Source organism: Rana temporaria, chromosome 4 (assembly GCF_905171775.1).
Source record: "Rana temporaria chromosome 4, aRanTem1.1, whole genome shotgun sequence".
Lineage (NCBI taxonomy): Eukaryota > Metazoa > Chordata > Amphibia > Anura > Ranidae > Rana > Rana temporaria.
The window spans coordinates 415,281,804-415,293,885 of record NC_053492.1 but is presented as its reverse complement, the minus strand read 5'-3'; the positions used below and the strand labels follow the sequence as shown (position 1 = coordinate 415,293,885).

Genomic DNA, 12,082 nt, shown 5'->3' with positions numbered 1-12,082 from the left:
TTACTGTGGGCATTGACATAAATGCTTGGAGACCGCGCTACATCGCAATTTTTAATCCCTACTGGGGTTATTTAATAAAGTCCTGCTAAGGTGATGTGCAATACGTTGTAGCCTATAGTGTTTAATAACATTTTACTTTCCTTTTTCTGAATCGGATTTGAATTGAGGTTGTTATGGGTTACAGCACTTATGACTTAATGTCATTTGAAAGTACTTAACCACTTCAATACCAGGCACATTCCCCCCTTCCTTCCCAGACCAATTTTCAGCTTTCAGCGCTGTCACACTTTTAATGACATTTGCAGGGTCATGCTACACTGTACCCAATTTTTTTTTTATCATTTTGTTCCCACAAATAGAGCTTTATTTTGGTGGTATTTGATCACCACTGGAGTTTTTTTTGCTAAACAATTTTGAAAAAAAATGTTTTTATTTAGTTTTTGTTATAAAATTGTGTAAATAAGTTGTTTTTCTCCTTCACTGATGGGCGCTAATGAGGCTGCACTGAGGGGCACTGATGGGCAAGGATGATGAGACACTGATATGCAGCACTGATGGACACTGTTAGGTGGCACTGATGGGCATTGATAGGCGGTACTTATGGGCACTCATAGGTGGCACTAATAGGCAAAAATGGGTGGCACTGATAGATGGCTCTGATAGGCAGCACTGATGAGGAGGCACTGGCAGGCTTTATTGTTGGACACTCATGGGCACTGATTTGGCAACCCTGGTGTCATGGGCGGGCATATCTGGTTGTCCTGGGTGGCATTGGGTGGGCATCTATGATCAGCATCCCTGGTGGTTCTGGGTGGCATCCCTGGTGGTCCTATGTGGGCATCCTCGGGGGTGGGGGGGGGCTGCGCTGATAATAATATAATTATCAGCGCAGACCCCCCCTGCCGATCAGCTCTCCTCTACTACCGTCTGTCAGACATGAGTGAGGAGTGAGCCGATACACGGCTTTTCCTGTTTACACCGTTATCCGCTGTGATTGGACATAGCTGATCACGTGGTAAAGAGCCTCCGTCAGAGGCTCTTTACCCAGATCAGATATGTGGCGTGTCAGACTGACACCCCACTTCAACGATCAACGCGCTGCACGCGATCGAGGGTTACCCTGATATGATGTCCAATCAGGATAACACAACCACTTTGCCGATGTCATATTGTTATATGGCGAGCGGGAAGTGGTTAAAATTAGATGTATGTTTTTTTTTTTTTAAGAATCATATTTGCCTAGGTGGATGCAGCATCTCACAGCTCCTTTAGCAGATAGCTGGTGACTGTCAGTCAGCAGCTCTGTGCTTTGCCCCCCCTCCCCGCACTCACTGAAGCGCTGGGCTCTGTAGAGAGTGGGAGCGGTCGTCTCAGGCTTTCAGGCTCAGGCTGAAAGGCTGAGCCAGGTGCCAGTCCAGGCATGTGGGTGGATCCTGACTTTATTGCCGCAATCTTGCCCGAGTCCAAACCGGCGCTGTGATGTCAGCGGACTTCAGCTGAACAAACTGCACTCCTGTGATCCACAGAAGTACAGCCAATCGAGCTTTGGCTGTACTTCTTTAAAAATGTTTGTTTTAACAATCGATTTTGGAGTGAAAGGACTTTCCCAAGCAAAAAAAAATCATTTTTCTTTAGAAAATCATTAATTCAAGAATTATTTCTGTCATGTTTTCCTGGTCCTTCGAATCTTTTTGTCACTATGATCTAAAACAAACATTAAATTGACCCCGGTAAGAAAATCGAACTAAATGTTCTGAAAACTGAAAATTTCAAAATTCCCACCAGCCAAATTTTAATCCATCTATGGCCTGCTTTAGGATGGACCTTCTTCTGAGAGCTTACTCTATAAAGAAGCCTTTAGGGAGGAGCATAAGACCACTGCTTGGCCTAAAGTTTAATAAGGATTTTGCGGGCGGAAGATGCTACTGAGCTTAAAGTGGAACTTTAGCCTATGGAAATGAATGGACAAGCAGGATCTTTAATGCAGAAGAGACATGTCTCTTCTACATTAAAGCAGAGTTCCTACTAAAAAAAAAATATTAAAAATCAGCAGGTACAAATACTGACTTTTAATATTCGGACACTTGCCTGTCCCAGGGTCCAGCGATGTGGGACCCTGGGACCCGGGGATGCGCTGCGCACCGTGATTGGTCGAGCAATCATTTGGGACCTGTGACGTGTCCCAGATGCTTGCCAAGAGGGGGGGGGGAGAGGTGACCTTCCGGCGCTGCAGTGCCCAAGGAGGAAGTGGGAGCTGAAACCCTCTGCCCAAAGATGTCAGCAGCTGGGCGGGGAGTTTGAGGATGGCGCATAGCTGGCTGAGGGGAGTATTATTCCAATTTAAAGGTGGGAGAGTTTCTGTTTCAATATTTTTATTATAACAATAGATATTACAAATAAGCAGAGGGTGGTCCAGGATGTATTGGGCATGTGAATTTTATCAGCTATAATATTGGGATTAGGGGTGCCTCCCTCCTAGGGTAACACCCATCATGACGTATGACCAGTTTCACAGATATTGCACACTAGAGGTATCTACAGATGGGTGAAAATGCTGAATACATAGTTCTCAAACTTGCATGAAGTTATGTAATGTAGTCATGTAAAAGGTGTGATTATTTTGATCAGGAATCCTGATTATCTCCCAAAATGAATGAGTTGGTAAACTAACCTTTTAACCCTTGTGAAATTCTTTTGCTTGACATTGTGGGAATTATTGCCTTACAATATGGTAGAATTATTATTTTAAGGAGTCTGGAAAGCATTGCACCGGCGATCAACAGATCTCTGATGCCATGCAGGTAGGGTTGCCACCTCATCCCTTTAAAACCGAACACATATGAATTACACAGGTTCTGAGGCTAATTTAATGCAGGAAAGGCACCAAGTGAGTTTAATTACCACCTTAATCAGCCACAGAACCTGTGTAATTCATATGTGTTCGGGTTTAAAGGGATAAGGTGGCAACCCTACATGCAGGTGTAATGCAGACTGTCAGTGTAAGCTCAATGCACATACTCGCCAGCACATAATGGATCTACAATGGCAGTCCAAAGCTTTTATTGCAGAGAGATTACATCACAAAAAAACAAGTGCAACGTCAGGCATATTGTCACATACCTGATGATAGGATCCTGCCTAGCTCCGGAACGTTGCACTTGTTCTTTTGTTATGTGATCTCTCTGCAATAAAAACTTTGGATGATAATGGAGGATCCATGGTGTTGTGGCAAATATATGCATTGATCTGTTATATCCAGTGTTTAGGTGGTAGTCGCTACAGCACCCATTACTGATGAGCCTAGTGTAGTTCATTGAGAACTGCAAGCCGACTGTCGCAAAGGCTGTTGGTAGTTGTTCATTCATTCACAAAACACCCCGACACTTTTTCTTTCGATTGTGGCAGTGAGCGGAGGAAGAACCTTCCCTGATCCTTTAAAAGGTACTATAATGGAGTATTGGGTAACAATATGAAATCAATAAATAAAGCTCCTTTTGGTGTTATATGACTTGTGGCAACTTAGAGAATGGCCTTGTATGTTTGCCATTTGTCTTATCAGTTGATATTTCTAGATGGTTAGAAACAGTTGCACTTTGCTGTCAACCCCTCATCAAACATCCCAAAATCCATAAAGACATCAGATCCACTGCTATGTTCTCTCTGGTACTGTCTCTCAGTGTTTTGTGTAATATTCCTAAAGCAGCCAATGCATACATTTGGGTTCTCCTTCGTTGAATATGAGCTTACTATACATGTACTCTACAGGTCCTGGATGCAATTGACGAGATGGGTGACTTTCTACGGCTAAAGTATTCGAGGCACCAAAGATCAGACCGTACTGTGACATATGATGAGCCAAATGTTGAACTTGATGCATAACAAAATTGTTGCTGGATACAGTATATTCCTCCCATGGAACTCCCCGACTTTTTTTTATCCCAAATGCAGCCCTGATCGAGTTCAATGTAGTACACTTCCTCCATGGTAATTCAGTCCTGCTGTGGGGAGTATATAGTATAGCAGTTATCCAAGTTTGGAAGCTTCCTTGTATGCTTTATGGTAAATAATATTAGCCATCGGCACAATGATATATTGACTAATGCTACAAAGATTTGCGTGTGTAAAGAATAATTACAAACATCATATTCTGGACGCCAGTAAAGCAGCACCCTTGAATGAGCCGGTTGGACATTTGGCTAATATTTAGCAAATGGACAGAAATTGGACATAGTGCAACATGTATCTGCACAGATGTCTAACAGATGAATGCGTTGGATTGTAACTAAAGCGTGCGAGGAAAAAAAAAATACATTGACAGAAAATTGTAAAATCCTTTGTAACTCATTGTTTGGATAACAGCTGATTACTGTATCTAATGCAGCAGGAAAATGAAGACAGAGCCGTGCTGGCCAAGCTTTAGCACATTCAGATTGACATAATTTCCTTTCCTGTCATAAGGCAAGGTGGGAGATTTATCTCAGGTGGTTATCTGTAGAGGTGTCAGGACACAGGAGTCCTGATATCTCCAACTGGCTCCTGCTAGTGTAGACTTGGGGAAACAGTAGAAGTATGCACACTGCCCATCTCCGGTGTTTATTTATTTGGCATGAACTTAATAGACATGTGTCTTTTTTTCATCCAAACTAACTATGGACTTCGTAAAACAACCTGGAAATTACAACGTTCATCAATAGTAGGGTGACCGCACTTTAAAGGTCTGTCCCAGGTCCCGGGCACCTTCATTCCAGGACAATACAGTGTCCCGGAATGAAGCTGACACAGCCACCCCCCTCCCCTCTATCTATTGCCCCCAAAAAAGGCCACCACATCGCCACTTTACTCGCTGACAGCACTTGTCCTGGCCGGGAATGTCTGGAGAGGCACAATGCCCGCCCCCTGCTTGTGATTGGAGAAATCATAAATCCCACATCTTGTGTCTAATTACAGCAGGGCGGTGTAAAGCCAGCGTTGGAACAAGGTAAAAAAGGTCTCGGCCAGTCAGGACAAGAGCTGTCGGTGAGTAAGGTGCCGACACGGCTGCCTTTTTTGGGGGCGTGATCAGTGCTTCTGGGTAGAGCACGCATCCACCGTCCCAGCTGTGCTGTGATTCATTACAACACAAGCTGATTTTTGGGAAAGGGGGTCCCTGAATGGCTGTTTGAAAATGTGGTCACCCTAATCAAGAGGGGTTTCACTAAACCTAGCATAGGTTGGGTTTTATAAGGTAATGTGCTTTGAGAGCCTAGAAAAGTCAGCACCAGATTAGTGATCTTAAAATTGTTGAGCAAAAGTACCCTTGTGTTGACAGTATCTGTTATAGCAAAAACAGAAGAAATGTGTCTTAATAGAAAAATAATTAATTGGCAGCAAAATAAAAACGATTAAACTCTTATGCCGCATACACACCATCACTTTATGTGATGAAAAAAAACGACATTTTCTGTGAAGTAAAAAATGACGTTTTTGAAACTTCAATTTTCAAAGACGAAGTTGCATACACACCATCGTTTTTCTCACAGTGCTCTAGCAAAGCGAGGTTACGTTCACCACGTTTTTCCATTGAAGCTCACTTCATAAGTAGCTTCTGGGCATGCGCGGGTGAAAAAACGTCGTTTTAAACGACGTTTTTGCTACACACGGTCAATTTCTGTGAAGTAAAAGTTGACGTTTTGAAAAACGACACATAAAATTGAAGCATGCTTCAATTTTTTTTGGTCGTTTTTTAGAAGACATAAAACGACGTTTTCCCCCACACACGGTCAATTAAAGTGACGTTTTTAAAAACGTCATTTTTTTTCATCACATAAAGTGATGGTGTGTACGGGGCATTAGGCTGGCCATAGGTGGATTGAAATGTGTCTGGTTCAACAGGGACCAGCCAAATTTTTATCCCTCTATGGCCATTCCCGTGATCTAGTGATCGATTCCCTTCGAATAAGACTGCTGGTGTATTTTCAGTTGATCAGTACCTGCAGCCAATTGACTGCAATGCTGATCAGTGTATTCTGACAGCAGACGAGTCCCACTGCCAGAATACAATCACATACATCCACATTGACGATGTGTATTAGGTTATCTGTCAGGTTTTTGGCTGATCGAAAAAAAAGTCATCTATGGGCATCTTTAAGGTCACTAAAATAAAACAAAAAAATAGCTGCTGGTATAAACGTTATTCACCTCTCTATACATACCTTCAGCAGCTCCAAAAGCTTCTCATTACAGCTGAACACCATCCGTTTGCCTGTACCCACTTACCTCCTAAAAATACCTACTGGCCAGTGGGGCTGCCCTTCATGATGATCGGGCCGGTAGTAATGTGCGAAGGTGGAAGGTAGCAGCAAGCTCTGACAGTACCTGTAGGTGTTGGAGGTTCGCCTGTCCTTCGGCTGTAAAGCCTCAGATTCAGCTGTAGTGGGAGAAATGTTGACATTGCTGTGGGTATATACAGATAATTCTAGGTGGCTGCACTTTATATCTGCAGCAGGTTTTGCTTAGCAACCTAGTCACTTAGTCGAGCTAAAAGTATATATTTTTGTGTTTTTGGATGGTGAGAGATGGGGCAGTCTGCAGGTTATACAGTATTATGCTTTCTTAGGTCTAATCTATTAGGACCAGCGTTATTCTAGTAATCTTCTACTGTTTTCACCAGTCTTAACTATGTGTATTAGAACCCACTCCCTGACTTTAACCCTTAAGGCCGAGTACTCACGGCAGGACATGTCCGATGAAAACGGTCTGCAGACCGTTTCCATCGGACATGTCTGGCCGGGGACTGCCCGGGGACTTCTGTTCGATGGCTATACACACCATCGAACAGAAGCCCGCGCGTAAACATTACGCGGGGCGTGTCCGCGGTGTCGCCGCGTCGATGACGCGGTGTCGCCGCGACAATGACGCGGCGACGTGGGCGGGCCGCCTTAAAAATGCTTCCACGCATGCGTCGAAGTCATTCGACGCATGCGAGGGATGCGGGCGGCAGGACATGTACGGTAGGTCTGTACAGACGACCGTACATGTCCGGGCGGACAGGTTTCCAGCGGACTGTTTTAAAACAAGTCCGGGAAACAGTTGTCCGCTGGAAACCTGTCCGATCCGTCCCAAAATGGTCCGCTCGGGCCAACACACGGCCAAACATGTCTGCTGAAACTGGTCTGCGGACCAGTTTCAGCAGACATGTTTGGTCGTGAGTACGGGGCCTTAGAATTATCTTTAGATAAATACTAGGGGCCAGATTCAGAAAGACTTACGACGGGTGTATCAATAGATACGCCGTCGTAAGTCCGAATCCGCCCCCAACCAGCCTATTTTGAATTAGGCGGGCTTACGCCGGTCCAATTCTTTGTGAATACAGGACTTGGTGCTCTAACTTACGGCGGCGTAGTGTATACGCCCGCCCAATTCTACCTGAATCTACCCCTAGATCAATAACCTAAAACTCCAAAGAACATTGATAAACTATCCAGAAGTCAGTATCTCATGATTATTGAAAAGCTGGCCAAATATAAGAAGATAATTCCATACAGAAATTCTGAAAAATAATTTGTCAGAGCATTCAATCTTGCCATTGTTCAGTCAACTAATTTAGTTTAAAAGCCCTTAACATTTCGTTCAGACCTGCTACTTGAATGGAATCCCAGATGTATTAAACGGGTCTCTTTTGTGCCTAGAACAAGAACATTATAATATGTATGATTTTTACTTAATTAAAACCCAATTTACCTGTAGAACTTTGATCAAAAAAAAGTTTTATTTTTTCTTGCACCATGCATGAATCCTGCAGTTTGAATGCAATTTCCCAATATTAGGAAGGGAAACTTAAATGTGACCCTACTAACCATTTGAAAATGGCATGAAATTTCCAAAAAACAAACATTTTTTAACTAAATTATATTGGTATATGGCCAACTTTGCATATCAATTGGCTGGGAAGGATTGCTGCTATTTGTCCTTCCACAGCACCTGAAGTTTTATCATTTATTTGCACTGTAGTACTTATATGCAGATTAACTTGTGTACATAATAACTTTTGTAGAAAATGTTATTTGATGTTATTTGATGCACTCGTAAATACTACAAGCTGCTGTTTAGCTTAATTTATTGACATTTCTCCATCGTTTTATTCTTCCTGATGACCAGCGTTGATGACAGATGTTCACTGGCTCTGTCATTGTCAAAGGCTAATTCTATCCAATATTATTATTTCCGTTTTTTGCACCTCTTATGGAGAGTGATCTATTTTTTTTTTCACCCTGGTAAAAAATATTTTAAATTTATTATACAGTGGGGAAAATAATTATTTGATCCCCTGCTGATTTTATAAGTTTGCCCACTTACAAAGAACTGAAGGGTCTATAATTTTATCATAGGTGTATTTTAAATGATGGAGACAAAATATCAACCAAAAATTCAGAAAAAAACACTTGATACAAATGTTATAAATTGAGTTGAAATTCAGTGAGTAAAATAAGTATTTGATCCTCAAGCAAAACTTGACTTGGTACTTGGTGGAGAAACCCTTGTTGGCAAGCACAGAGGTAAGACGTTTCTTGTAGTTGGTGATCAGGTTTGCACACATCTCAGGAGGGATTTTGGTCCACTCTTCTTTACAGATCTTCTCTAAATCCTTAAGGTTTCTTGGCTGTTGCTTGGCAACTCGATGTTTCAGCTCCATCCATATATTTTCTATAGGATTAAGGTCTGGAGACTGGCCAGGCCAATCCATCACCTTCATGTGCTGCTTCTTGAGCCACTCCTTTGTTGCCTTGGCGGTATGTTTTGTCTCATTGTCATGCTGGCAGACCCATCCACAACTCGTCTTCATTGTTCAGGGAATACGTTTCTAACCAAAAATTTTACAATATATGGCCCCATTCATTAGCCCCTCAATTCGGCAAAGTCGGTCTGTACCTTTAGCAGAGAAATTGCCCCAAAGCATAATGTTTCCACCACCATGCTTTACTGTAGGGATGCTGTTCTTAATATCAGCATGTTTCTTCCTCCAAACACAGCGAGTCAAGTTAATTCCAAAGAATCATTTAGATATTCATTGCCAAACTTCAGATGAGCCTGTACATGTGCCTTATTGAGGAGGGGGCCTTGCGTGCTTTGACAGCTCTTTGATGTTGCCCATGATGGTGAGGTTTGAATGGAAGAAAGGGATTCTGTGGACAGGTGTCTTTTATATACATAGTGGAGTCTTTTTACTAAAGGCAAATCCACTATGTACCACAAGTGCACTTGGAAGTGCAGTCGCTGTAGATCTGAGGGGAAGATCTGAAATGAGAGGAAGCTCTGCTGATTTTATTATCCAATCATGTGCAAGCTAAAATGCTGTTTTTTATATTCCTTTAGCCAGTCTGTGGGACCCGGAATTATAGTTAGTTGGTAGGGGATCAAATACTTACTCACCAAACTGCAACTCAATTTATAACATTTGTATCATGTGTTTTTTCTGGATTATTGATTCTGTCTCTATCATTTAAAATACACCTATGATAACAATTATAGGCCCTTCATTTCTTTGTAAGTGGGAAAACTTACAAATCTGCAGTGGATCAAATATCTATCTTCAACACTGTATAATGTATGTTATTCATTTTCTATTATGAAGAATACAGGAGGATGCGGAATACTACTACATTTCATTGCTAATGTTTCCAAGAGATGTAAGAAGCCATTGGGTAGTCCAGACCACCAGACTCTTGCATATAACTATAATACCACTTTTGAGTGGGCAAACCTCATAAATGCCCTTATGATGATGCAATTTCTGTCTTTATGATGTTGTAGTTTCTGTCTTCTTATACAGGACTATTCATATATGAGAGAGGTCAGCTCAGACCACCAGACTCTTATTTATAACCATAAAACCACTTTTGCATATACAGCTCATACCACCATACTCGTATTATCGGGCTGTACCATAGTAATACAAAAGAGTGCATAATTCCTTTATTAACTTACTTACAGGTCATTCAAATTTCACATGTTGGTAGAGTAACTTTTCTTTTTATTTGCTGGTAAATAATGGGTTCCAAGCAGTGTGCCGTCATTGACTTGTTAATGAAGAAGGGGGTGCAGGCTGTCTGACATCCACAGAAGGCTACAGAATGTTTACAGAGATAACACCAATGACAAAAGTCACAAATGACAAGACATTGCTCTTGTCAATGGTGCCATTACTGTAAACATTCTGTAGTCTTCTGTGAATGTCAGACACCCTGCAACCCTCCTCCGTCACAAACCCAATGATGGCAGATTGCTTCTGCTTGGAATCCATTATTTACCTGCAAAGAAAAGGAAAGTTACTAAAATAGTTACTCTATGAACATGTGAAATTTGAACGACCTATACAAGTTAATTATTTTGGATTACTTTCAATACAAACCTCATATATAGCTACAATATCTCCTAAATTAATGGACACGCCTAAATGACTTATCGCAATATTACAATATAATAATATATTGCAATGTCTTTTTTTTTTATTTTTTTATACTGGACTATTCATATGCAACAAAGAGCCGGAGGGCTTTCACACTGAGGCGATGCGCTGGCAGGAGAGAAAAAAATCTCCTGCAAGCAGCATCTTTGGAGCGGTGAGAGGAGCGGTATGTATACCGCTCCTTCCCATTTAAAACAATGGGAAACCGCAGCAATGCCGCCCGCAATGCGCCTCTGCAGAGGCGCATTGCGGGCGGTATTAACCCTTTATCGGCCGATAACGGGGGTTAATACCGCACCGATAGCGGCCGAATCCCGCGGCAAATCCGACGGTATAGCGCCGCTATTTTGAGCAGCGCTATACCGCCACCGTGGCTCCCGCCCCAGTGTGAAAGGGGCCTTAAGATGCACAACATAACCGAAACAGGAATTCTAAGCTGTAGTTTGTGATATCTAAATTTTATCCAATCAGAATCCAACAGTTGCCAAATCAAAAAATGTCAAGGATTAGTATGACAAGTGTAGGGTACGTTTCATTATTTATTAATTAAAGCAGTTAAGTAAAAACGTGTCCATTACCCTAATAAAGAGACATTTTCTCCTAAACCATTTTATTATGAAAATTCCAAAGAGGAGGCGCATAGCCAGGTATATCTTAATTTTTTTTAAGCTCTTTTTATATTGTGAAACCGGATATTGACTTATTCAAATGTTTAAGTGCCTAATATTCCATCTTTTTAATAAACATTGAACAAGTTATTTTTGTTGTACAGCAAATAAATATTTTTAATATTACAAGCACACTAACCTCAAAACCTCTTTCTTTTTTGTTTGTGTAATTACAGTACATCTGTTTTAAAATAATGTGTACTAAAGTTATTTTTATGTTTTTTTAATTATACTTTGTACAGTGTCTATTAAATTTGGGGAGCTGTAAACCCTAAAAATGAACCTCTCTAATGTGCTTCATTTTGGTCTGTTAAATATACCAACGTAAGTGTTTTGTTATATCTGTTCAGTAAATACAAAGTAGATATCTATCTTTTAATCCGGCCAGATAAATTGTGAGCTGACAACTATCTAAGCTCTCTATATCTGTTGACTGCATTGTCCCCAGTTCTGTCAGTGGACTACAAAACGGTCCTGTCCTTAAGTGACAATATTACTCCTCATAGATACGGTATAGTTGGTAAGTATTCTGACACTTTAATCTGAAAAATGTGTAACTGGTAGGATCATCAAGTGAAAATTAAAGGGGTTGTAAAGACAAAAATATTTTCGTCTTAAATTAAAGTATGACAGTAGCTGACAAAGTAAAAAGTAATGTTTTGCATTATAACTAGTTTGATACCTGTTGAAATCGAGCGGTTTTATTCACCTCCAGCACTCCTGAATCGTTATTCTCACTGACTTCCTGGTTTGCGGTGCGCATTCATTCTTGCTACATCACGGCCTAATGGGAACTACAGTTCCCATTAGGCTTAGCCTCCATGCCTGTGAGGGATAAGAGAGCATCTTCACGTAGGGCTGTAGTCATAGGAAGGGGGTGAGCACATTCTGCTTTCCACCATGCAAAACGGCTCAGAGGCTGGTGGAAAGCAAGAAGAGGAGAGACAGGAAATGGCATTTTCAAACCTGG

At 41.5% G+C, this 12,082-nt stretch overlaps 1 protein-coding gene across 1 annotated transcript in view; it reads left to right on the top strand.

The window, feature by feature from the left end:
• LOC120937800 (serine palmitoyltransferase 3-like) overlaps positions 1–4,789 on the top strand; it is a 211,917-nt gene extending 207,128 nt beyond the window's left edge. The window contains exon 12 of the mRNA XM_040351291.1: positions 3,766–4,789. Within this exon, the coding sequence (XP_040207225.1) occupies positions 3,766–3,879 (114 nt within the window). The 3' untranslated portion in view covers positions 3,880–4,789. The remainder of the gene's footprint in view (positions 1–3,765) is intronic.
• Positions 4,790–12,082: the final 7,293 nt, after the last annotated feature.